The sequence below is a fragment of the Garra rufa genome, chromosome 20 (assembly GCF_049309525.1).
Source record: "Garra rufa chromosome 20, GarRuf1.0, whole genome shotgun sequence".
In the NCBI taxonomy this organism is placed as follows: domain Eukaryota; kingdom Metazoa; phylum Chordata; class Actinopteri; order Cypriniformes; family Cyprinidae; genus Garra; species Garra rufa.
In genome coordinates this window covers 9,325,986-9,353,968 of record NC_133380.1, presented here as the reverse complement: position 1 = coordinate 9,353,968, position 27,983 = coordinate 9,325,986, and the positions used below count along the sequence as shown (strand labels likewise).

The 27,983-nt window shown below is 36.3% G+C and overlaps 1 protein-coding gene across 1 annotated transcript in view; it reads left to right on the top strand.

Moving 5' to 3' along the window:
• Positions 1–27,983, top strand: part of grm2b (glutamate receptor, metabotropic 2b) — a 35,003-nt gene that overhangs the window by 3,092 nt on the left and 3,928 nt on the right. Inside the window, exons 3-5 of the mRNA XM_073825956.1 lie at positions 9,529–10,101; positions 24,556–25,393; positions 25,777–26,840. Coding sequence (XP_073682057.1) covers positions 9,634–10,101; positions 24,556–25,393; positions 25,777–26,840 — 2,370 coding nt within the window. The 5' untranslated portion in view covers positions 9,529–9,633. The remainder of the gene's footprint in view (positions 1–9,528; positions 10,102–24,555; positions 25,394–25,776; positions 26,841–27,983) is intronic.

The following is a 27,983-nucleotide window of genomic DNA, read 5'->3' as shown; positions in this document are numbered from 1 at the left end:
AATTGTTTATTTCAATCTGTCTAATTTTCGAACAGATGTGGAAGTTGAAACCATCCACCAGAAACATTTTCTTGTTTTTTTAGACTTGTTGACGCATTTTATTAGGGTGCTTATATGTTAGATTTCGGCATTGAAATGCATTTATATAAAGCAAATATTCAATAATATATACTGGCAAATATCACACAGTGTAACAACTTGCCAAAAAGTTACATTTTTCTACTTTTTGAGGATTTCTTTTACTCCTCGTTGTCAAAATTGACCAACCTCACAATGTTATGTTATGTTATATTATTACCGAATATTGGATTCAGTCTTTTCTCTTTTGACATATTTGGGCTGTAATATTGCATATTTAGTACTGAAATAATTGTTTATTTTATTATTTCTATTTAAAATCAAATTTTCTGACAGATGTGAACACATGTGGAAGTTGAAACCATCCACCAGAAACATTTTCAGGCTTTTCGGACTTGTTGATGCATTTTATTAAGGTGCTTATATGTTAGATTTCTGCATTGAAATGCATTTATGTCAAGCAAATATTCAATAAAATACACTGGCAAATATCACACAGGGTAACAACTTGCCAAAAAATATATATTTTTTCTACTTTTTTGGGATTTTTTTTCACTCCTCTTTGTCAAAATTGACCGACCTCACTTCTAAACTTCTTGTTACGCTATATTATTACCAAATATTGGATTCAGTCTTTTTCTTTTTGACATAGTTGGGCTGTAATATTGCATATTTAGTACTCAAATATTTGTTTATTTCAATCTGTCTAATTTTCTGACAGATGTGGACACATGTGGAAGTTGAAACCATCCACCAGAAACATTTTCAGGCTTGTCTAACTTGTTGACGCATTTTATTAAGGTGCTTTTATGTTAGATTTCTGCATTGAAATCCATTTATGTCAAGCAAATATTCAATAAAATATACTGGCAAATATCACACAGTAACAAATGCCAAAAAATTTAATTTTTCTACTTTTTTGGGATTTTTCTTTCACTCCTCTTTGTCTAAAGTGACAACCTCATTTATAAACTTCTTATGCTATATTATTTCTGAATATTGGATTCAGTCTTTTTTTCTTTTGACATAGTTGGGCTGTAATATTGCATATTTAGTACTGAAATATTTGTTTATTTCAATCTGTCTAATTTTCTGACAGATGTGGACACATGTGGAAGTTGAAACCATCCACCAGAAACATTTTCAGGCTTTTCAGAGATGTTGATGCATTTTATTAAGGTGCTTATATGTTAGATTTCTGCATTGAAATGCATTTATGTCAAGCAAATATTCAATAAAATATACTGGCAAATATCACACAGTGTAACAACTTTTTCTACTTTTTGGGATGTGGACACATGTGGAAGTTGATGGTTATCCATCAGAAACATTTTCGGGCTTTTCAGACTTGTTGATGCATTTTATTAAAAACTTGTAATGCTATATCAGTGGTCGGCAAGAGGCGGCCCACGGGCAAAACTAGCCCTCCAGCAATAATATCTGGCCCGCACCCGCAGCCAGATTATTTTGATAGTGGCTGGTTCTGAAAAAGATCTGTCATGACAGCAACAGTTACTCTCAATTTATTTGCACATCTTACGATATAACACTGTGTCCTACTACGCGACACCGGAACACATGATAGAAGGTTTCTATTTCCAGGACGTTACGGCTGGTACAACAACACAAACTATGACAGTTACAATCCCAGATACTGATTAATTATGTGCTTTATTCAATGTTAAAAATGTCTAATGTGAGTTTAAATATCATTTTGCATGACATTTATAACCATACTGAAAGCAAAGACATATTACCTCAGATCTTCAAAATAAATTTAAGCAAACATATGTTAAAACTGTGAACCAACAAGTGTTTTCCATGACAATTTTTCCTCTTCGCCAAGTTTTATCAATCGTCTAATTCTTGTTTCGGGTTTCTCTTTCTAATTAACCTTACATTGGTTTAGTCACTTAATTAATTATCTTGTGCTCCGTTCCCACCCTTCTGAATTATGTTGGATTGATAAGGAGTTATCACAAACTAAGACTGTTTAGTTGTGCTATCTTACAATCAATATATAGTACATGTAAGTTAAAGTGATTAAAATGTATGAAAAGAGTCCTAAAAAGGTATTAAATTTAACTACATGATTCCTGTTACCCTGGAATAACAGCTCACTACCAGTTACAAAAGACACTGTAACAGTCTGTCATAGGCAGTTAGTTGCATTTTTCATAAATTAATTTCTTAAATTTTCTTTGACTATGTTCTGGCACAAAATATAGAGTACACGTAAGTTAATCGGGCCAAAAATGCCAAACTTACTTGCCGACCCCTGTGCTATTTTATTACCAAATATTGTATTCAGTCTTTTCATGAACTTATTTCCTTTCAATTAGCACAGGTTATGTATTTCTTTATTGAACTGACTGATCTTAGGCCTTACTGATCTGAGCTTATGCACCTAAATGTTTTTATACTTAAAAACTGAGGTGCATAAATGTAGAACAATGACATATGACACTAAAAAAAAATACAAAACAGTGCTAATTGCAAAATTAAATTAAATTAAAGCATACACTCTAAAAAATGCTGGGTTAAAGGAGTAGTTCACTTTCAGAACAAAAATTTACACATAATGTACTCACCCCCCGTCATCCAAGTCGTAAGGAAATTACGTTTTTTGAGGAAAATATTTCAGGATTTCTCTCCATATAATGGACTTCTATGGTGCCTCTGAGTTTGAATTTTCAAAATGCAGCTTCAAAAGGCTCTAAATAATCACAGCCGAGGAAGGAAGGGTCTTAGCGAAACGATCGGTTTAAAAAAAAAAAAAGTAGAATTTATATACTTTTTAACCTCAAATGCTTGTCTTGTCTAGCTCTGTGTGGACTCTGCGTAGAGATTGAAAAGTATATAAATTGTAAATATTTTTAGAAAATAACCAATCATTTTGCTTTCCTCGGCTGGGATCATTTAGAGCCCTTTAAACTGCATTTTGGAAGTTCAAACTCGGGGGCACCATAGAAGTCCATTATATGGAGAGAAATCCTGAAATGTTTTCTTCAAAAAAACATAATTTCTTTACGACTGAAGAAAGAAAGTCATCAACATCTTGGATGACAAGGGGGTGAGTACATTATCTGTACATTTTTGTTCTGAAAGTGAACTACTCCTTTAAAAACAACCCAGCTTTTGGGTGAAATATGGACAAACCCAGAAACTGGGTTGTTTTGTCCCAGGGGTTAGGTTAAATGTTTGACCCAACCTTCTGGTTAGTTTTATTCAAGTCAACCATTGTTTAAAAAATTCTATATGGCTGGTTCAAAATAAACCCAAAATAGGTTGGAAAATTAAAAATCAGACACATATTTACTAGAGGCATCAGCAATAATCAAAAGGTGAAAATTTATTAATAAGCAATTTTTAAAAATATATATTATTTAAGTATTATTTATTCAACTCAATAAATGTTCGATTATTAAACATATTAATAAATGTTCATTTCCAACCTAAGCAGCTACCCAGAAGTTGTTTTTAACCCAGCATTTTTTAGTGTAAGAAGATTGAATCCAAGATTTAATGATAATGTCAGATTTACAAGCAATTTTTTAAAAGCCAGTCATTTTAACCAGAAACAACATAGCAGGTAAAGGTTTTTCAGTTAAATCAAATCATTTTGATCGCTTGTCATTTTGCTCATGCTTTCCTTCCTTCGCGATTTATGGTGCGCTGATTGCAGCGCTGTGCCCCTGGAGCAACCTTGGTTGAAGTGCCTTATTCAAGAGCAGAGTAATGATGGCTCCTCTCAATAACTCTTCAGTTAACAGTTTTCCCCTAAGTGGTCAACCTGAAATGTTGACATGAAAACCTTGAAAATGCTTTGACATTTGCGTCTGGGGACAGTGTGTGGCCTTAAACGTGTGTGAATGTTTATTATTCAAGTGAGGCCGCTATTGTTTTGCTAATGTACCGATGTCCAGACCTCAGTTCATTACCACGGACCGCTTCATTACCTTGACACTTTTCACTTGTCCAGCGAACAGAGGGTGCCCGTTGTTTCCATCTGTTCCAGAGAAGAGGGAAAAGCCATGATTAGTTTTTAATGTCATTTAAATGCATTTTGCGCTTTTGGTCGACGGCTGTTGGTGAAAATTAGAAACCGACGAACTATAATTATAAGCCGTAATGTTTTGGTTAGGGACTGAGAGACACCAGCACCTTTTTAATAGCTAAATAACACCCACACTTATAGAGAAAAAGGTACAAAGCTGTCACTGGGCCGGTAACCTATGGCAGAAATGCTCAAATGTATATCTTTGTGCCTTATTTAACCCTGAATGGTTCACATTAGTATATTAAATGTCATATTAGTGCTTTAAATAAAGTAACAAAGTACACCGCCTCAGTGACAGTTTTGGACCTTTTGTACGGAGAGTTTAAAATTGAGGTTTTCATTTTGAGACCCCATGACTTTTCTTTAAACAATTTAAATACAACCGAGTGCTGGGTAAAATATGGAAAATTAACCCAAAATAGGTTGGAAATTAAAAATACACAGACATATAATTACTAGAAGCATCAGAAATAATTAAAAGGTGATTATTTATTAATAAGCAATTTAAGGTGAGACACTGCAGGTTTTTTCATGCACCTATCAAGTTGGAGATTTTGGGCTTTTTGGTTTTTTGGTTTTTACATAAAGTGTTTTTTCAGACTAGTGGAAAGAAAACATCCAAAAAACACTGTTAAGTGTTTCTTTTGTAGCACCTTATCTATTAGTGTCAATAGATTTTAACTACAATACATATTTTTAAAGGCCTTTTTCTCAAAATGAGTTTTTTCTCCTACACTGAGTCATAAATCTCCACTTCAGTAGCACTTACACACACCAAAATTGACATTTTTATTACTGTCTATATCCTGAAGGTTTTTACTGAGGGATTTGTTCATATATAATTAGCTTGATTTTATACAACATTTTATTTCCCAAAAATGGTAAAAAAAAAAGTGACAAAATGAAATACCCAAAATTCCCTCTGAAAAACTTTTGACACTAATATGTCCAAAAAACTTAAACAAATATTTTGAAAATGACTTCATCCAGTGTTTAGATTTTTGTACTAGAAATGTCTGCAAAGTAACACATATTTAATTAAATAATGCCTCATTTGCATATTTAAAACTAACATTTTAGAAAACTTGTAATACAAAAAATGTTTGCAATTATTAAAGTAGCCTAATTAATGAACTAAGTAAGGTGATAACAATTAGTTATTTTTTTACCCTATTTACCTGCAGTGTCTCGCCTCAAAGAAATGTTTATTATTTATTTATTCAACTTATCAATAAATGTTCATTTATTGAACATATTAATAAATGTTCATTTCCAACTTAATTTGGGTTCATTTTAAACAAGAAATATAGTAATTTTTAACTTAGCATTTTTTTGAGAGTACCCTGTCTCCAAATGTACTGTATTAAAAAAGCATTATTTCTCTTTAATTTAGTAACAAAAAAAATATGTCAAACCAACATTTGGTCCCAAACCAGACTGAATCACAGCTTAATGTAGGCTAAATTTAAAGCCATGTTACAATGTTACTATGCTTGTATATTTATTTATTGTTTAAATTTATATATTTGTTTTTATAGAAAATAACAAAATCACACAAATCAGGGTTTTGAACAACGTAGATACGCTCCAAATAAGAAGAATGGAAAAGATTGGAAACATCACAAAAATAAATAGAGAAAATAAGAAATAAAAGGAAATGTTAAAACATAATCGACATCTTGAGACTGACAATCAAAAATGTAAAAGTTCTGAAAGTTAAGAATTTTTTAATTTTCCTTTTGTTTCAAATTGATTTGAATTTTTTTTTTAATTAAAATTAAAACAAAATTCAAGCTATTTTGCACCTTAATATGTATATATACATATAAAATCTTGATAAATAAGATTTACTGTAGGAAATTTACTAAATACATTTATGCAACATGATTTTTACCTAATATCCTAATGATTTTGGCATAAAAAAAATGTTGACCCATACAATGTATTTCTGGCTATTGCTGCAAATATACCCGTGCTACTTAAGACTGGTTCTGTGGTCCAGGGTCACATATGTGTCAGTAATAAGTGTAATAACATAACACCTAAAAAGATATTCTGATACTTTACCTCATATTTTCTTATAAAACATTTTTTTCCAATTTTATTTTATTTCTTTGTTGTCACACTTGGGAAGATTGAGATCAGCGTCCCAATATTATAAGACGTAACTTAATTGACTTGCTATAATCCATCAATTGAATCAACCTATGATAACAGATCTTGTATTAATTAGAATACATGATGTATACATCTTTATCACACTGCATTGCCACCCCAACCCACCCACTTTTTCTTGTTTCCATGGTAACAGAAGTTAAGGAAGAGAAACCTAATAAACAAGATGTTGCCTCATTACGGCAGCAGGAAGGGTACAAGAGGGGAAACACCGGGAACATACGTGCTTTATCTTAAATTAAATCACATATGGCATTTTTGAAAAGTTACTGCTGTCCAGAGACTCCCTCACATTTAAATGATCAAATTCATCATCATATATAAGGCAATAAAACAGTCAGTGTTCCATTCATACATGTACTGTATTATTTATAACTGCTTTGCTATGCAATTTATACTTTATATCTTGCAGCGAGAAGAGGGCAAACTTATTAGTGACTCAGAAATGATTCACAATCAAATAGCGAAACAAATGTGAACGAAACATATGTTCGATTTTATAATTAGGTGCTGGCTAAAGTAAGCATCAGTGTTGCTCATAATTTTTCAAAACCTTTAACCCTAACGATTAATATTTGGCATGTAACTCATCCTGCACCATATGTGCTACAGACGTAAATGATACTTCAAAATTGTGTCGTTTGCTGAAGAGAATCTTTTTTTTTTTTAATCTAACGAATGATGAAATGTGAGATAAAAACCGAAGATTGAGTTGAATGGTGAATCAGTCATATCTAGAGACCAAGACTAGTATGCAACCACTCAGAATTGGACTGTGATGGTGGGTTGAGAAAATATCTAATAAAAGACACCAATTATTCCACTTTTTACAAGATGTAATATAATTCTCAGGGGTCCCGAGAATGTGTCTGTGAAGTTTTAGCTCAAAATACCCCACAGATCATTTTGAAAATGCCTATTTTGAGTAAAAGCAGAAACTCACTGCTTTTGTGCATTTTGTGCAGCTCATTGCTCAAATACTCTGCCAAAAAAAAGCCATCTGTTTGGTTTTGATTATCATGTCTATCGTGCTGAAATCATATGTTTTAAAGTCATATTAGTTTAAACTTCTGATATACAGTTTTCTAAGCACACACATATGAAGCACGTGCACAGAAAGCGGCTGTCATATGGCATGTGAGTACTTAGTTCACTTAGTTCTTTCATGTCTTATTGCGCTTAAACAGTCAAATACACACAAATGTATGTTAAAAACACACATAAGTTACAAAATCACAGTCATACACATTTACAGTTGAAGTCAATCAGCAGAATCTGCAAAATGTAAATTATTTTACCAAAATATGACGGATCATACAAAATGCATGTTGTTTTTTATTAAGTACTGACCTGAATAAAGACATTTTACATATAGTCCGCGAGAGAAAATAATAGTCAAATTTATAAAAATGACCCCGTTTAAAAGTTTACATACGCATGATTAATTAATACTGTGTTGTTACCTGAATGATCCACAGCTGTTTTTTTTTTTAGTTTAAATTTGATTATCACGGTAAATTTAACTTATTTTTTCCTTTGGGAAACATGTACGTATCTTCTGTAACTTCTGAAAGGCAGTACTAAATTAAAAAATATAATATTTATGCAAAATAAGAAAAATGTACACATCTTCATTCGGTTCAAAAGTTTTCACCCCCACCTCTTAATGCATCGTGTTTCCTTCTGAAGCATCAGTGAACATTTGAACCTTCTGTAATAGTTGCATATGAGTGCCTCAGTTGTCCTCAGTCTGAAAAGATAGATCTCAAAATCCTACAGTCATTGTTGGAAAGGGTTCAAATACACAGAAATGCTGAAAAAAAAAAATTGTGGGATCTAAAGGATTTTTTTGAAGAACAGCGGGCAGTTCAACTGTTCAGGACAAACATGGGACTCATGAACTAAACAGCTGTGGATCATTCAGGTAACAACACAGTATTACGAATCAAGCGTATGTAAACTTTTGAACAGGGTCATTTTTATAAATTCAACAATTATTTTCTCTTGTGGACTATATGTAAATGTCTTTTATGTGAAATATCTTATTCAGGACAATACTAAATAAAAAATAACATGCATTTTGTATGATCCCTCTTATTTTGGTAAAATTCTTGACATTTTGCAGATTCTGCAAGGTGTAAGCCCAAACCAGTGTAGAAAAACGCTCTTTAAAATATATATATATATATATGTGTGTGTGTGTGTGTGTGTGTGACCCTGGACCACAAAACCAGTCTTAAGTCGCTGGGGTATATTTGTAGCAATAGCCAAAAATTCATAGTATGGGTCAAAATTATTGATTTTTCTTTTATGCCAAAAATCATTAGGAAATAAAGTAAAGATCATGTTCCATGAAGATTTTTTGTAAAATTCCTACTATAAATATATCAAAATGTAATTTTTGATTAGTAATATGCATTGTTAAGAACTTAATTTGGACAACTTTAAAGGTGATTTTCTCAGTATTTTGATTTTTTTGCATCCGCAGATTCCAGATTTTCAAATAGATGTATCTCGGCCAAATATTGTCCTATCTTAACAAACCATATATCAATAGAAAGCTTATTTATTGAGCTTTCATATGATGTATACATCTCAGTTTTGTAAAATTTAACCTTATGCCTGGTTTTGTGGTCCAGGGTCACACATATATATGTATACACCATCTGAAAATGTGTAATGTAAAATAAAGCACATAATTTTCGCAACGATATAGTAGACTGGTAAAGGAGATAGTCTGGCAATTCTAAATAGAGATAAAAGCTCTATCAGTCTGTGTGAAATATAGTTGCGAAAGACTTTCCTATCAGCTGAAATTATTTATCGTTTCATCTTTTCATCCTCTTCCCTCAGGTTGTAATTTTTCATAACCTAAAAGATGATATCCATCACCTTTGACACCATGAGAAAATTACGTAGTCACTGGGAGTTATTGATGTATCTGAATTAATGAAGCTAGAAAACAGAGGCTCACCTCTGAAATGTTGAGTTCAATCAGGATGAATTACTATCTAGACATGCCCGCCTCCTCATTGCCACCACAAAACCTTATGCAAATTCAATTTCTTATGTAATATGTGAATCCGTGCATTGTATGCTTCTGTTACCAGATGTATTAATCATGCATAAACAATGTTTTGCATTTTTAGTCTTGTTTATTTTGCATTATGAGCTGTGAAGTCAACAAGTCAATGATATTCATATCTATTTTCCAGGTGCAAAGAAGATAACAAGATGCATCCACGATCAACAACAGGCTTAGTAAATATCTCATCCGACTAAACCACGCAGGGTAGTTATAACAGCTCTTCACCTCTGTCATGGCTGGGGTTACGCCCATATTCCTGTTTCTGTTAATTCCTCTGGCCCAGACGAGCCCCAGGTACGCCCCACCTCTGGCCGGATCCAAGCGGGAGATCATCATGGATGGAGACCTAGTGATCGGAGGGCTGTTCCCCGTGCACGAGAAGGGCGAAGGGACGGAGGACTGCGGTAAGATAAACGAAGAGCGTGGGATCCAGAGGCTGGAGGCCATGTTGTTGGCGCTGGACGAAATTAATCAGGACAATCGTATCTTGCCTGGCTTGAAGCTGGGAGCCCATATACTGGACACCTGCTCTAAAGACACGTACGCACTCGAGCAGTCGCTGGAGTTCGTGAGGGCGTCTCTCACAAAAGTGCATCAGCCAGGCTTCATCTGTCCAGATGGGTCAAATCCTGTGCCAGACGAATTGCCTCTGGCCATCTCTGGAGTGATTGGAGGATCATATAGTGATGTTTCTATACAGGTAAGGTGAACAGCAGTTCAAACACTATGCCTAAAACTAAAACCATTAACTTATTTTACTTCTTCTAGATACCAAGGCAATATTTCTCATTTTTGTTTTGTATAACTTTAAATGGATAGCTCACCAAAAAAATGTAATTCTGTCATTAATTACTCACCCTCATGTTGTTCCAAACGGGTAAGACCTTTGTTCATCTTTGGAACACAAATTAACATATTATTATTATTAGACAGCAACTGAAATGTTTCCAGGCACAAAAAGGTAGTGCAGACATTGTTAAAATAGACCATGTGACATCAGTGGTTCAACTGTAATTTTACGAAGATATGAGAATACTTTTTCTGCGCAAGGAAAACAAAAACAACTACTTTATTCAGCAATTCTACTTCTCTAAGTCTCCGCCCTCTGCCATTTTTGGGTGAACTATCCCTAAGTACTAAAATAACTATTAAACTTAATTCAAAAAAAGAAAAAAAAATTATACATACATATTTTGAAAATAAAAAAAAACCTGATCATCTCGGAACAGCAAAAAAAAAAAAAATTGACCACTTTCATAATGCACTTATCTGGAAAACAGTGTTGTTTTCGTCAACGATGACGATGACGAAATCATTTCGTTGAGGCCACTTTTTTTCATGACGATAACGAGACGATGACGAGATAAAAATGGCTCTTTGATGGCTAAAACATGATGAGACGTGTGTGAGTTTTCGTTGACGAGACGAGAATAGACGAAAATGTTAGTGGGTGGTCCGTCAGACGTTTAAAATGCATGACATTTCTGCTTATTGTGCATGCCAATTAAAACCTAAAAAGTATCTGACGCTATGGCAAGCCGTTTTAGCATTAAATACTCTTTGCCATACTAGTATGGCAAGCCGTTTTAGCATTCTATCCTTGTTTGGTTACGCCAACCACCTGGCGTGCAGCGCACAACGTGCTCAACACGTCACATTGTTGTCACTCAGACAGACAGACGATTAACCATGATGGCGGCAGTTTGCACACAGGGTGGTCGCAAACGGCGAGAGGACCTATGGGTGTATTTCAAATATATGTCTATTATGTCTAAAACCATTCCTTCATTATTGTAATTATTGGTGAAAATAGTCGATCCGGAAGCTCACAATGTGTTGAACTATAGATCTGCTATTTTCACAACTTATAAGTGACACTACCCAACAGCAAAATACTTACTGACCTACATTAATTTGTTAAAAGACTACTTTTTCCCATTTTTTTGACTAAAACTAGACTAAAACCTTTTCGTCGACTAAAATTGGACTAAAACTATCACATATAGAAGTGACTAAAATTTGACTAAAACTAATAAGCATTTTAGTCCAAAAGACTAAAACTAAGACTAAATCTAAGATGGTTGTCAAAAACAACACTGCTGAAAAAGATACAAAAAATAAAATAACTGCAACATTTTTAATGCATTATGAGGGGTACAGTGTTATTTTAGCATTGTATACTATTGAAGTTTTTGTTAATATTTTAAATTAGACTTTATTTTTAGATTTTCTCTTTTCATTTTAATTTAAGTTAAAGGAAAGTTCACTTCCAGAACAACCCCCTTCATGTCTTTCTTTCTTTCTTTCTTTCTTTCTTCAGTCGTAAAGAAATTATGCTTTTTGAGGAAAACATTTCAGGATTTCTCTCCATATAGTGGACTTCTATGGTGCCCCCGAGTTTGAACTTCCAAAATGCAGTTAAAAGACAGCTTCAAAGGGCTTATTTAGTGAAACGATTGTTTATTTTCTATTAAAAAAAAGACAATTTATAAACTTTTTAACCTCACATTTCTCAAACCTCATTTTCTTCTCGAACTTTAACATTTTCCTACATTGCTGTTTTACCTTTTTTTTTTTTTGTAAAGGGCATTTGATCATCTTTTTTGCAGCGATGTAGGACGATTTTGAAGTTGGAGGAGAAAATGAGATGGCACAGAGCGAGACAAGACGAGCATTTGATGATTAAAAAGTATTTAAATTGTCATTTTTTTCAGAAAATAACCAATCGTTTCGCTAGACAAGACTCTTCTTCCTCGGCTGGGATCGTTTAGAGATCTTTGAAGCTGCATTTAAACTGCGGGCACCATAGAAGTCCACTATACAGAGAGAAATCTTGAAATGTTTTCCTCAAAAAGTAAAATTTCTTTACGACCGAAGAAAGAAAGACATGAACATCTTGGTTGACAAGGGGGGGAGTAAATTTTTGTTCTGGAAGTAAACTTCTCCTTTAAAGTTTTAGTGATGTTGTGTGCTTTGAATTTGCCGCCTAAATTTGAAATTTAGTTGTAGTTATTTTAGTTTTGAAACTAAAACTTGCCTTGGTGACTAGCTGAAATCAAAACAGTTTAACAGTTTCTTTATTTTATTTTATTATCATTGTTTTATTTTTTTGGTTCAAAACTGGTTTTACCTTGTAGGAACTAGTTAAATCTCATAGACCTGTCATATTTCACCCGAAAAAAATCAGATAATAAATTATATTTTGCATAAAGAAAATGAGGCTTGTTTTTTAACCACTGAAATGTTTTTGCATTGTATTTTCATGACAGTTAAGCACATTCAAATCTTACTGCCATAATGCAAAAACAATGATATATTATTTAAATAGTAAAGTACTTGGTTCATGAATATTAATTAGGTGATGCAACAACCCGTAGTTAAAAGGCAGGTAAGTGGGCACAAGCAATGGTAATTTTACTGCTTCTGCAAATGTTCAGTCCACTACGCAATCAAACAAAGGCTTCTGATTGGTCTTAATGTTTTAGTTTTATGCAACCATCTGTAATTTTGTTTTTGCACAGTGGCATGACTCTTACAATATAATTTAAGATCACTGATCTTTAAAAAGTAGTTGCTATGCCCCTGCAAAACATTTTGTTCAGTTTATAGTCTGAGTAAGCTCAGACTATCATTAATACAGTTTCTCAACTTCTCAAATGTTTATTTGCATTCTCACACACAGACATGGACATGAAATATGATCAGAATGTGTACTTCTGACCACGTCTCTTTTAGTGACATTACACTCAGCTCCTCCCCATCAAACCGAAGCAACATATACATCCGCCCATGGCTCTGTCGGCACAATAGCTTCTTCCGTACAGACTGACCTCCTCCTGAGTGAAGCGCCCAGAGACTGTGAATCTACAGCTTGTTAATTATGGTTCTCTGCCTTTAGGCAGTGATTAGCATGAGATGACTGAGTGCTAATTGCCCTACGCTCATGCTTGATACGGTAGGAATCGTGGCTTAATTGTTACATCAGTTGTGCTGGAATTTACATTGCTAACTGCGGTATGCATGTCTAAACCCAACTTCAGCACTACTAAGAGGGACGCAAAATGTTGGAGGTCATGTAATATGAAATTATATTTTCTTTGATAAAAGAGTTCTAGATAAAGCGGTTTAATATTTTGAGAACATACTACGTTTTCAGAACTTGAAATAACATTACCAGTCAGAGTTCATCCAAAAATTTAAATTCAGTCATCATTTACCCACTCAAGTTGTTCCAAAAATGTATGAATTTCTTCACCTGTTGACCATAAAAGATATTTAGAAAATGGTTGGAAACCAAACAGTTGACAATAGCCTTTGAATTCCATAGTATGGAAAAAAAAAAATACTATGCAAGTTACTGTCAATTACTGTTTTAGAAGTAATTGATGACAGAATTTTAATTTTTAGGTGAACTTATGCCTTAAACTAAACTAAAAAAAAAAAAAAAAAAAAAAAAAAAAGCAACCTGCTGCAACAGTGTAAAAGTAGCCCAATTCTGCGGTAAAACCACTGACTTGGCAACCCTGAACTACACTGATATGATAAAGCCAAATTAAATCTAATCAAATTCGATAAAGTTTAAATCAAATATAGTCAAATATCTGAGTCAAATTAAAAATAAAAGACCAGACCAGACAAGGAAGATGTAATTTCCTGTTCCAAAGTTCACAGCTCGGTTTTATGTCTAATTCTGATTAGCAACATTAGTCATTTCTTCGCAGCTTGTGACCAAAGACGTTACTAATTTGCATGATTGCCCACCGACCCAAACTTCCTCTAATCTTTAAAAAGATAGATTGTCACGTACCTTGCCATATTAACAAAGAAGTATTTCTTGTTCTAAGAACATAGTTCTGTGTCGGAGTTAATGATAGATATGATCAAATGTACTTGACGAAAATAACATAGCTCAAAAAGTCAGTCAGACGGAGTACAACTGTTAGGTCATAGAATACATATTCTCAAAAAGATTAATAATTATATAAATATAATAATTCAAAAGACGTATTCATAATACAATTAATAATGCATAATCTTAGATATGAATATGCAAATTCTTGTTAATTCCATACAGTCGATACATCTCCCGCTGACTTTTTAAAACAACCTGTTGAAACAGTGTGAAAGTAGCCCAATTCTGTGGTAAAACCACAGACTTGGCAACCCTGAACTAAACTGATAAAACAATATTTTTTTCCCATTTTCTGCTGTTTCTTAACCCAATTGCTAACCAAAACTATCCCCAAACTAGCCCAATTATGTTTTTCAGTTTTACAGTTTTCCCCTCTATCAGGGGTCCTCTCCATCAAAATAGCTTTCCGGGGAGATTCCTTTAACCTGCAGACTTTAAAAGCAACCCACTGCAACAGTGTAAAAGTATCCCAATTCTGTGGTAAAACCACAGACCTGGCAACCCTGAACTAAACTGATAAAACAATATTTTTTCCCCATTTTTTGCTGTTTCTTGAACCAACTGCTAATCAAAACTAGCCCAATTGTGTTTTTCCATAGTTTTCCCCTCTATTAGGAGTCCTCTCCGTCAAAATAATTTTCCAGAGAGATTCCTGTAACCTGCAGACTTTAAAAGTAACCCGCTGCAACAGTAAAACCAATTCTGCAGTAAAACCACAGACTTGGCAACCCTGAACTAAACTGATATGGCATCTAAAAACATTTTTCTCTTTGTAGAAATTTAGAAAACAATCTCATTTTCCCCATTTTTTGCTGTTTCTTAACCCAATTGCTAATCAAAACTAGCCCAATTGTGTTTTTCCACAGTTTTCCCCTCTATCAGGGGTCCTCTCCACCAAAATAGCTTTCCGGAGAGATTTCTTTAACCTGCAGACTTTAAAAGCAACCCGCTGCAAAAGTGTAAAAGTAGCCCAATTCTGCAGTAAAACCGCAGACTTGGCACCCTGAACTACACTGGTATGAGGTCAAAAAACATTTTTCTCTAAGTAGAAATTTTGCTTTTATTAATCCAACTGCTAATAAAAACTAGCCCAAAACTAGCCCAATCGTATATTTTTCCAGTTTTCTCCTCCATCAGGGGTCACCTTCATCGAAATAGCTGTCCTGGATGATTCCTTTAATCTGCAGACTTTATAAACAGCCCACTGCAACAGTGTAAAAGGAGCCCAATTCTGCGGTTTAACCGCAGAATAAAAAAATAAAAAAATAAAAAACAATATACTTTTTTTTTTTAACCCAATTGCTAATCAAAACTAGCCCAAAACATGTTTTCCCCTATATTTCCAGGGAAATACTTTTAACCCCTGGACTTTAAAAGCAACCTGCTGCAACAGTGTAAAAGTATCCCAATTCTGCGATAAAACCGTAGACGTGGCAACCCTGAACTAAACTGATAAAACAATATTTTTTTCCCCATTTTCTGCTATTTCTTAACCCAATTGCTAATCAAAACTATCCCCAATTATGTTTTTCAGTTTTACAGTTTTCCCCTCTATCAGGGGTCCTCTCCATCAAAATAGCTTTCCGGGGAGATTCCTTTAACCTGCAGACTTTAAAAGCAACCCACTGCAACAGTGTAAAAGTAGCCCAATTCTGTGGTAAAACCACAGACCTGGCAACCCTGAACTAAACTGATAAAACAATATGTTTTCCCCATTTTTTGCTGTTTCTTGAACCAACTGCTAATCAAAACTAGCCCAATTGTGTTTTTCCATAGTTTTCCCCTCTATTAGGAGTCCTCTCCATCAAAATAATTTTCCAGAGAGATTCCTGTAACCTGCAGACTTTAAAAGCAACCCGCTGCAACAGTAAAACCAATTCTGCAGTAAAACCACAGACTTGGCAACCCTGAACTAAACTGATATGGGATCTAAAAACATTTTTCTCTTTGTAGAAATTTAGAAAACAATCTCATTTTTCCCATTTTTTGCTGTTTCTTAACCCAATTGCTAATCAAAACTAGCCCAATTGTGTTTTTCCAGTTTTCCCCTCTATCAGGGGTCCTCTCCACCAAAATAGCTTTCCGGAGAGATTTCTTTAACCTGCAGACTTTAAAAGCAACCCGCTGCAAAAGTGTAAAAGTAGCCCAATTCTGCAGTAAAACCGCAGACTTGGCACCCTGAACTACACTGGTATGAGGTCAAAAAACATTTTTCTCTGAGTAGAAATTTTGCTGTTTTATTAATCCAACTGCTAATAAAAACTAGCCCAAAACTAGCCCAATCGTATATTTTTCCAGTTTTCTCCTCCATCAGGGGTCACCTTCATCGAAATAGCTGTCCTGGATGATTGCTTTAATCTGCAGACTTTATAAACAGCCCACTGCAACAGTGTAAAATGAGCCCAATTCTGCGGTTTAACCGCAGAATAAAAAAATAAAAAACAATATACTTTTTTTTTTTTGCAGTTCCTTAACCCAATTGCTAATCAAAACTAGCCCAAAACATGTTTTCCCCTATATTTCCAGGGAAACACTTTTAACCCCTGGACTTTAAAAGCAACCTGCTGCAACAGTGTAAAAGTATCCCAATTCTGCGATAAAACCGTAGACTTGGCAACCCTGAACCCCCCCCATTTTTTGCCGTTTCTTAACCAAAAACCATTCAATTATTATATTTAAGTCTGATGCCTTTGACGTTACAGAACATGCACTGTGTCAGAACAGTCATTTTCTGTGACACCAAAGTGGTTAATAACATGGCAATTTGTTAATAAAAATGTGAATCCTAGGACAGATTAGCCTTTTGTCAGTAAACAGTTCCATATACATAACAAGTATAACAAACACAGCAAGAAATCTATTCCTTTATCTATTCCACACAATATTGTGCAGAGAGTTTCACTCTTGTGGGAAGGATGTCACAGCCAGCGACAGCAATTGAAGGTCTCAGAGCAGCCCTTCCAACAGCGCTGGCCAACAGGGCCTTGACAAGCCCTGCCAAAGCCCATGACACCTGTCCAACACTGGGGTGAAAGAGCTTCGAGGGGTCTTCAGGCAGCCTGGAGCTCTTTCAGCCCAGTGGTAAATGAGACGCTCTTGGCAGGGAACCCAAACCACAAGCATGACACGACGGAACATGAATATAAAAGAGATAACACACGCGGTAGCACATGTCCTCGCTGGTTTTCTCACACCTGTTTTTCACCCATTGCCATCTGGATTGTGCGACAGAATCAGGGCTTACATATTACCATTCAACGGTTGATGGTACGAAGTTTACTGTGTGTGTGGGTAATGGTGGCGGGAGGCAGAGCTATATCGAGTGCTGCAGTGGGCGGTGGTGATGAGATTGGCAGACTATCCTGCTTATTTTGTGAGTGACAGGTCCCTAGAGAGGGAATAAACAAAATCGTCATGGCTTCACAACTCACAATGCACGTCATTCGCGATTGCTTAATTATCTCATGGTTAAATTCAAATTCAAAATGCACATCATTACAAGCAAATGTCTCGGAAAATGTGGCCTGTATTTTGTTATTTAGATACTAAACAAATAGCTTCATTCCAAACCTTTTTGAATTTTTAAATGGCCAAAAAAGCAATGTTTTTGAAGAATATTTCCGATGTCAAGCTCTAGAATGACAAAAAGCATTATGAAAGTGTCATAAAAGTAGCCCAAACAGCTACAGCACTATATATAGTGCAGGATACTGATCAGGTTCTTGCATTAAAAAAATCGCTGACTCAGTAATAAACAGCTGAATAGATTGGCAGATCATCAGGGAATAATGACTTTTTCACACATATATATTTTTTTTTTTTCACATAAAGCTATTATATGACTTCAGGAATTACTTAAAGGGATAGTTCACCCAAAAATGAAAATCACCTCATGATTTACTCACCCTCAAGCCATCCTACACTGTAAAAAGTTTTCACCAGTTTCAACTTAAAAACTTAAGTTTAGCAGCTGCATTAAAACTTTAAGTTAAATCAACTTTTAAGTACAAGTCATTTCAACTCATAAGTTAAGTCAACTTAAAAGTACAAGTCATTTTAACTAATTTTATTGTTGTGAGTTGAAATTAATTGTAGTTTGAAGTTGATTTAACTTAAAATTTTAAGGCAGCTGCTGAACTAACGTTTTTAATTTGAAACCGTGTAGGTGTATATGACTTTCTTCTTTCAGACAAATACAATCGGAGTTATGTTAAAAAATGTGAAGTCCAAATTTGAAAAATGTGAAGTTGAAAATTTTGAAGTCCAATAAAGTTCACCATCCATCATAAAATGTACTCAACATGGATCCAGGGGGTTAATAAAGGCCTTCTGAAGTGAATCGACATGTTTGCGTAAGAAAAATGTCCATATTTAAACTTTATAAACCGTAATCTCTAGTTTACTTTAAACTGACATATGCGTGTTCACGAGAAAGTTGCATTCCAGAGGTTTTGTAAAGAATAATGTCAGAGGATTTTGATATAAGCCACGAGAAGACTGTAAACAAAGCGTTTCGCAAGACTAGCATATTCTCACCGTCCTTCGAAAGTTAGAAATATGGATATTTTTCTCACACAAATGCATCGATTCACTTCTGAAGGCTTTATTAACCCACAGGAGCCTAGTAGAGTACTTTTTATGATGGATGGATGCATGCACTTTATTTTGCTTCAAAATCTCAACAGCCATTTACTGACATTTTTTTATATAACTCCAGCTGTATTCGTCTGAAAGAAGAAAGTCTGAATATCTAGGATGGCCTGAGGGTAATTTTCATTTTGGGTGAACTATCCCTTTAAATACCACATGATCCGCCCCCCTTTGTTGTTAAAGCATGATAGTTAGAAAGTCAGTTTTAGAAGACATGAGAGTGAATAAATTACATTTCATTAGTGAACTTACGATCTGAACTAAATGTTTTCATGTCAGATCACACTAATTAAAAAGGAAGAAAACAGTTTGTTGAGATTTGTGTATGTGAGACATTTGGAGAGTTTGGCACATATTGAGCTATGCATTTGATAATGCCAACCAATCAATAGTCACCATGCTTCTTTCATCTCCAGCACATTTTCTCTCCCCCACAAGGTGACGGAATATATTATCATATTTCTCCAGCACAAAATGGGTGTGTGTGAGTACAGAATTATAAATAATAAAGACACGCATAAAAAATAAGTGACAAAATGGTATCCTTTGTGGAATTATCTGTGTGGAACAAGCATTGTTAGATGATTTCATGCCTACGAGTTGTTTAAGGTGAAGCTGTTTGTCTCTGTTTGTTAGTGTTTCTGTATTAATAACACACTGTGCTGTCTTCAGAGTCGGTGTGTGCGTGTCTCAAGGTCACTCATATGGAGATCTCCGCTGTGGTCTGAGACACTGAAAATGTTAATAGGTTGTAACTGCATGTGGTGTTCTTGGGATGCCAAAACAACAGACAAATAACGCTTATAATTAATGCCAGATAAATGCCAAATCATTTGCATTCCCACATAATTAGAGAATTAGAATAATATTATAATTAGCGCTCACCGAAACAAACAATTTCAGACCACCATGCATACCGTGTTTATTTATTTGTCATGTTTAGTCATTTGCAATTCTCCAGCTCTTACCGTAGAGTGAAGACGCCGCTTGGCTGTGTAGCACTCGGTGAAGAAGTGTCCTGGGAAAAAGCAGATGGTGTTGTTATGTTCGCAGGAGGCTGGGAAAGCTTGAAAAGGGGTTTTGCAGTCACAGAGCATCACTTGACCCTGTTTAGCCTTTCATTTGAGTGTGCGGCTCACATTCAGGACAGGGTCAGATGCTTATTTATTCTTTCACAGCCCCATCTAACCACTAGAACAGACACAGCTTTGTTTTTGACCAGCCTTTCACAACCACATTGAATAAACTGAGAATTGTTTAGATGGGATTATCCTCCGTTTAATATGTTAAAACTTAGAATTACAGTTGAGGTCAAAAGTTTACATACACCTTGCTGAATCTGCAAAATGTTAATTATTTGACAAAAATAAGAGGGATTTTATTTATTTAGTACTGACCTGAATAAGATATTTCACATTAAATATGTTTACATGTAGTCCACATGAGAAAATATTAGTTGAATTTATAAAAATGATCCTGTTCAAAAGTTTACATACGCTTGATTCTTAATACTGTGTTGTTACCTGAATGATCTACAGCTGTGTTTTTTTTTTTTTTTTTTGTTTAATGATAGTTGTTCATGAGTCCCTTGTTTGTTCTAAACTGCCTGGTGTTTTTCAGAAAAATCCTTTAGGTCCCACAAATTCTTTGGTTTTTCAGCAGTTTTGTGTATTTGAACCCTTTCCAACAATGACTGTATGATTTTGAGATCCATCTTTTCACACTGAGGACAACTGAGGGACTCATATGCAACTATTAAAGAAGGTTTAAACACTCACTGATGCTTCAGAAGGAAACACAATGCATTTAGAACCGGGGGTGAAAGCTTTTTTAATTTGAAGATCAGGGAAATTTTAACTTATTTAGTCTTCTGGGAAACATGTAAGTATGTTCTGTAGCTTCTGAAGAGCAGTATTAAATAAAAATAAAAAAAAAGATATTTAGGCAAACTAAGAAAAATGTACACATCTTCATTCTGTTCAAAAGTTTTCACCCCCTGCGCTTAATGCATAATGTGTTTCCCTCTGAAGCATCAGTGAGTGTTTGAACCTTCTGTAATAGTTGCATATGAGTCCCTCAGTTGTCCTCAGTGTAAAAAGATGGATCTCAAAATCATACAATCATTGTTGGAAAGGGCTCAAACAGACAAATATGCTGAAAAACCAAAAAACTTGTGGGACCTGAAGGACTTTTTCAGGCAGTTTAATTGTTCAGGACAAACAAGGGACTCATGAACAACTATCACTAAACAAAAAATAAAAAAAACACACCTGTGGATCATTCAGGTAGCTACACAGTATTAAGTATCAAGTGTATGTAAACTTTAGATTTTTTCAATATAAATTCAATTATAATTTTCTCTTGTAGACTAAATGTAAACATCTTTCATGTGAAATCTTATTCAGGGCAGTACTAAATAACAAAATAACATGCATTTTGTATGATCCTTCTTATTTTGGTAAAATAATTAACTATGTTATAAACTATATATATATATTTTCTGATGAAAATGTAAGTAGATGGTTGCTAGGCTCATGCTGGGATGTTCTTGTTCAAGTTTAAAAAAAAAAAACTCCCGTCTCTATGATACTTTGCTCTCTAGATATGACTTGGGATCCCTTCTTTTTGCTCTACTCTGACTGAAATTGAACTTTCATACTGCAAGCGAATGCACTTTCAGTAGCAATGGCAATGTCACGTATTGCTGCTTCCTGGAGTCTCACTGGAGATTATGATTTGCGGTAAAACCTACCCAGCGGTTTTCCTCTTAGAATGGGAAATGCAGCAAGGTCTGTATCTTCATGTTCCACTGTCTGAGTAGGGCAGCAGTATTCGCGCTAGAGTCAGCTCAGGTGGTCCCTGTCAAATGCTTCAGCGGTGTTCTGGCAGTTTCTGCTTCCTGAAAAAAAAAAAAAATGAACGTGTTGATAGGCAACTGGAATATCAACATCTGCTCAAGCTTCTGAAGCTGAGAAGCAGTGGCCAGTGACGCCTAAGAGGTGTTGACGACAGCATCAGATTTTCCAGACAGCTCACACATATTAATAAAACTGCTCATTTAAATCCTCTGGAAATTTGAATGCCAAGAGAAAAGCAGAGCAATTCGATGGCGGTGTAGTTTGAGTAACAATTTATGATTACTTTAGGTCTCACTGATTTTCTCACTTTTGTTTACGATTTACCCCAAACAATGTCAGATTTAGCAGAGGTGAGATGACAAACTAGCGGTCTTCCTCTGTGGAGAATTGCACTTGTCTAAATGAATCAGATTTTTCTCAATTCCACCTCTTAGCCGACTGTCTGCTCTCCCTCAGGCTTGAATGAACCGAGTGCTTTGAGTGTGCTTGTCAGAAACTGACATGTGAGTTCACCACCCATCAACTCTAATGTGTGTCAGTTGAGAGCTAAACCCGACAACTACAACCCAATCATTTTCTAGACTGATATTTAAAGGGATAGTTCACCTGAAAAATGAAAATTCATAGTCATTATTTACTCACTCTCATGTTGTGCCAAACCCATAAGACCTTCATTCATCTTCGGAACACAAAGATATTTTTGATGAAATCCGACAGCTTTCTGACCCTATAGACAACAAAGCCCAAAAAGGTTGTAAGGACATTGATAAAATAGTCCATGTGACATCAGTGGTTTTAGTGCGCAAAAAAACAAAAATAATGACTGTTTAGATGAAAACCTGTTTCCGCCACTGAATAAAAATGTTTTTTTCTCAGAATTGTGTTATATAAACTCACAATTGTGAGAAAAAGTCAGAATTGCAAGATAACTCACAATTATGACTTTTTTCTCAGAATTGTAAGATATAAACTCTTTTTGTCCAGTTTTGAGGGGGGAAAAGACTGATATGTTCTCTGAATTGTTTAAATCTCACAATTGTGTGTTATAAAGTCACAGTTGCGAGATATAAAGCAATTCCGAGAAAGAAAAAAAAATCACAATTGTAAGTTTATATCTCGCAATTCTGACTTTATTTCTCAGAATTGTGAATTTTTGTCTTGCAATTGTGAATTTATAACATGCAATTGCGAGTTTATATCACAAAATTTGCAAGATGCAAACGTGCAATTACGAGAAAAAGTCAGAATTGTGTGATAAGTAGCAATTACCTTTTTTTTATCTTTTATTCATTGCGGAAACAGGCTTCCATATATTTGTCTTCTGAAGATAAATTAATATCCTAGGGGTTTGGAGCAACATGAGGGTGAGAAATTAATGACAGATTGTCATTTTTGCGTGAACTATCCCTTTATGATGCTTTCCACCTTATTGACACAAAACAGTCACGTCAGTCAACTCTTGCTCCGTAGAATTTTGTCCTGAGAACAAGAGAAGTTTTATAGCTCTATAATTGCTGTAGGTCAGTAATTGTCTCATTTGGGTCTATGTTTATTTCTCCTTAGGGATTTTAGAGGAAACATCTCAGTTACTTAAAGCATTACTAAGAACCCTCACAAGCTATTAAAGATCAACCTATGAGCAATAAAATTTTCCTTTGGATAATAATGGAAAAACAGTAGCATAAAGAATTGTTCTTGTTCTTAGGACAGCTACAAATACTTTGACTAGATACATCCAAGGAACTGCCATTTAAAGAGTTGAATCTAAATTGTTGAATGAATGTGAGTGAAATGTAAATAGCTGATAATAAGTATGCTGAAAGCTCTTTAAACGTCTGAAACACCTACATGTGTTGGTGTTAATTCAGACACAGATTTCAGTCATTACCCATAAGTCCCTGGAGTCTGTGCTACCATCATAATTTGAAGTGTGAGAAGCTTCTCAGACTAATCATTAGAACTGGGAGCCATTGACTGCAAGAAAATGCAAATTGGAAAATATGTCCCGTCTTCCTCTTGTGATAATGCCTTTTTTATTAACAATGCAATAAAGTCTACAACTGCTTTCAACAAGATTTTCTTGCGTTCTCAAACAAAAACAGACCATTTTCCCTTTCCTCTGTCAAAATGTTCAGTAAAAATGATAAATAGCACCCATTTCAGAATTTGAAGGTGTGTCATGGCCTGGGGAAAACCTGCACCATACCTAACATTATCATTTTGTCCGCTAGCACAGTTATCTCGCATGATCAGAATTAGGTTTGTCTGAGTCCCATGAAACTATGGCCTGAAATGATAGGCTGAGATGAGGGAGATAGGAAAACAGGACAGAGGTAAAACGCTGTATTTTCCCCCCTCCCACATTTAAAGGAATCTTATGGGACATCATGCACTTAACAAGTTTGCAAAGGGCATCTGTGGGTCACTCAGTCTTTGGGGAAATGGGCTTTTTAATTTATTGTATAAACTATGTGGCTGAATGGTGAAAACACTCATTTCTGTGACAAAAAAGGAGCAAATTTAGTAAAAAGTTGCACCACTTTTGCAGTTTACATTGTTAATGGATGCTGAAAAAAATAGATACATGCATAATTCCTCTAATAAAAACAACTGCTTAAGTTAAATTTGCTAAAATTTGCTCATGTTTATGCAAATTGTGGTGAAATGGTTAGATAAAATTGCATTACACAAAAGCATTACTGCTTAATGATCAATTACTTTTCTTTCTTCGCAGGTGGCAAACCTTCTTAGACTCTTCCAGATCCCACAGATAAGCTACGCTTCCACTAGTGCCAAGCTCAGCGACAAATCCCGTTATGATTATTTTGCCCGAACTGTCCCACCAGACTTCTACCAAGCTAAAGCCATTGCTGAGATCCTACGGAACTTCAACTGGACCTACGTTTCCACTGTAGCCTCAGAGGGAGACTACGGTGAGACGGGTATTGATGCGTTTCAACAAGAAGCCAGAGTACGCCAAATATGCATCGCAACTTCAGTAAAAGTCAGTCGTTCGGTAAACAGAGGAAATTACGAAAACGTTATTCGCTCACTCCAACAAAAAGCCAATGCCAAAGTGGTGATCCTCTTCACCAGAAGTGAAGATGCAAGGGAACTGCTTGCTGCCGCAGCCAGGATGAACGCTACCTTCATTTGGGTGGCCAGTGACGGATGGGGAGCACAGGAGAGTGTAGTCCACGGCAGCGAGAAGGCTGCTAACGGGGCTTTCACCATTGAGCTTGCCTCATACTCCATCAGGGAGTTTGAGGACTATTTCACCAAGCTAACACCGGAGTTAAACACACGGAACCCGTGGTTTAGAGAATTCTGGGAGCACAGGTTCAGCTGTCATCTACACGAACACGGCTGCGCCAGTAATAGCCTGAGGGATGGGTCATTTAAGCCAGAATCAAAGATCATGTTTGTGGTAAATGCAGTCTATGCAATGGCCTATGCCCTACACAACATGCGGCAAGCGGTGTGCCCCAATACCACAAAGGTGTGTGATGCCATGAAACCAGGCAATGGGAAGAGGTTCTACCGGGAGTTTATTCTCAAGACTAAGTTTGATGGTGAGTAGAACTGGTGACCAATTGAGAGTCCTATTTCTTGCAATAGAACATTTTCTCTCAACCTATGAAGAAGCTTTTGAATTTTCTACCTAAAATTAGATCTAACAAATAATAGAGTCTTGATGCACCGAAGCACAATTTGCCACTCAGATCATATTGTTATCTCCCACTGAAAGTATCAGGTAGTATTACATTTACAGACATGAAACATTCTTTATCAAATTATCAGAGCTCCAACTGGTTTCTAACAGAATGCAATCTCAAACAGGATAATTAGTTTGTCAGACCTTGGACAATATACTGATTTAATAAATGTTGTTTTAAGAGATTAAATCTTTTCAGCCTCTACAAATGGTACTCTAATGTCTTCAAACCTTTTTCAGCCCCTTTCAGGCCTGCTGACACTGAGAATGTGGTCCGGTTCACCTCATTAGGTGACAGCTTGGGTCGCTACAACATCTTTCACTACCGCCAAGAGGACAACAAGTTTGTCTACCGGAAGGTCGGCTACTGGTCACAGGGCTTGGTACTCAATACCAGTGTTTTGCCTTGGGCTGCTGGAGTACTTCCTACATCCCAGTGCAGTGACCCATGCCAACCCAATGAAGCCAAAAGCATGCAGCCTGGGGATGTGTGTTGTTGGATTTGCATCCCATGCCAACCCCACCAATATCTCCTAGACGAGTTTACCTGCATGGACTGTGGATTTGGAGAATGGCCCCTTGCTAACCTGACAGGGTGCTATGAGCTTCCAGAGGAGTATATCCACTGGTCTGACGCATGGGCGGTAGGACCCGTCACCATCGCCTGTTTGGGGATGCTGTGTACGCTTGCTGTGGCTGGGCTTTTCTTGCGAAACAACGACACTCCAGTGGTTAAAGCTAGTGGTCGAGAACTTTCGTACATCCTGCTATTAGGTGTGCTCCTGTGCTATGCCATGACCTTCATTTACATTGCCAAACCTTCTGCATTTGTGTGCGCCCTACGACGTCTTGGCCTTGGCACCTCCTTTGCGGTTTGCTACTCGGCTTTGCTGACGAAGACCAACAGGATTGCTCGGATCTTTGGTGGGGCAAGGGACAGTGCCCAAAGACCACGCTTCATCAGCCCTGCCTCTCAAGTAGCAATCTGTGCCATACTGATCTCTGCCCAGCTGTTGGTTGCTCTTACCTGGCTGCTGGTTGAGGCACCGGGGGTAAGGAAAGAGGTGGGTCCAGAACGGAGGGATGTGGTGACTCTGAAATGCAACAGCCTGGACTCGAGCATGCTGGTGTCCCTCACCTACAACTGCATCCTCATCATCCTCTGCACCTTCTATGCCTTCAAGACCAGGAAGTGTCCAGAGAATTTCAACGAGGCCAAGTTCATTGGCTTCACCATGTATACCACCTGCATCATCTGGCTGGCCTTTCAGCCCATCTTCTATGTCACTGCCAGTGACTACAGAGTAAGTAGAAAACAAACAAGTTTGAAGGTAAATGCTAGTCTATTGTATTTCAGTGGTTCCCAAACCCAGAGTACACTCAATAGAGCAATGTCTCTATTATCTAACAGACCCAATATTTACAGCATCCTCTAAAGCAGGAGTGTCCAAAAGCAGAAGGTACCCTTACCAGTTTTTTAGAGCAGGGGTGTCCAAACTTGGTCCTGGAGGACCACTGTCCTGTAGAGTTTAGCTCCAACTTGTCTCAACACACATGCCTGCGTGTTTGTAGTATGCCTAGTACAGAGGTGCCCAAACTCAGTCCTGCAGAGTTTAGCTCCAACCCCAATCAAACACCTGAACCAGCTCATCAAGGTCTTACTAGGCCAGGGGTACTCAAACTCGTTCCAGTGACTACAAAGTAGAAGACAAAGAAACAAGTTTGAAAGTAAATTCTAGTCTATTGTAATTCAGTGGTTTCCAAACCTGCTCCCAGAGTACACTCAAGAGAGCAATTTTAAGATGTCTGTATTATCTAACAGACCCAATATTTGCAGCTTCCTCTAAAGCAGCGGTGTCCAAAAGCAGAAGGTAGCCTTTCAGGACCCTACCCAAATTAACATACCTGACTCAACTTACCAGTTCCTTGGAGCAGAGGTGTCCAACCTTGGTCCTGGAGAGCCACAGTCCTGTAGAGTTTAGCTCCAACTTGCCTCAACACACCTGACTGCATGTTTCTAGTATGCCTAGTACAGGGGTGCCTGTAAACTCTGTCCTAAAGGGCCAGTGTCCTGCAGAGTTTAGCTCTAAATCTAATGAAACACACCTCAGCATGCTAATCAATGTCTTTAGGATCATTAGAAAATCACAGGTAGGTGAATTTGATCTGGGTTGGAGCTAAACTCTGCAGGAAAATGGATCTCCAGAGCAAGATTTGAAGATCCCTGATTTAGCACTACTTTGGGACTTGGGAGACAATATGCAGTGTTGGGGTTATTCCAGGACACGGAGTGGGAACCATGAATCTGTTTTACGTAGACACGCTTTCTTTATTGAAGCTGAAATCTGCAGGATGGTAGCTCTCCAGGGCTAGAGAAAGCTGCAAAATGGACCAGACCAGGGGTGCCCAAACTCAGTCCCAAAGGGCTGACATCCTGCAGAGTTTAG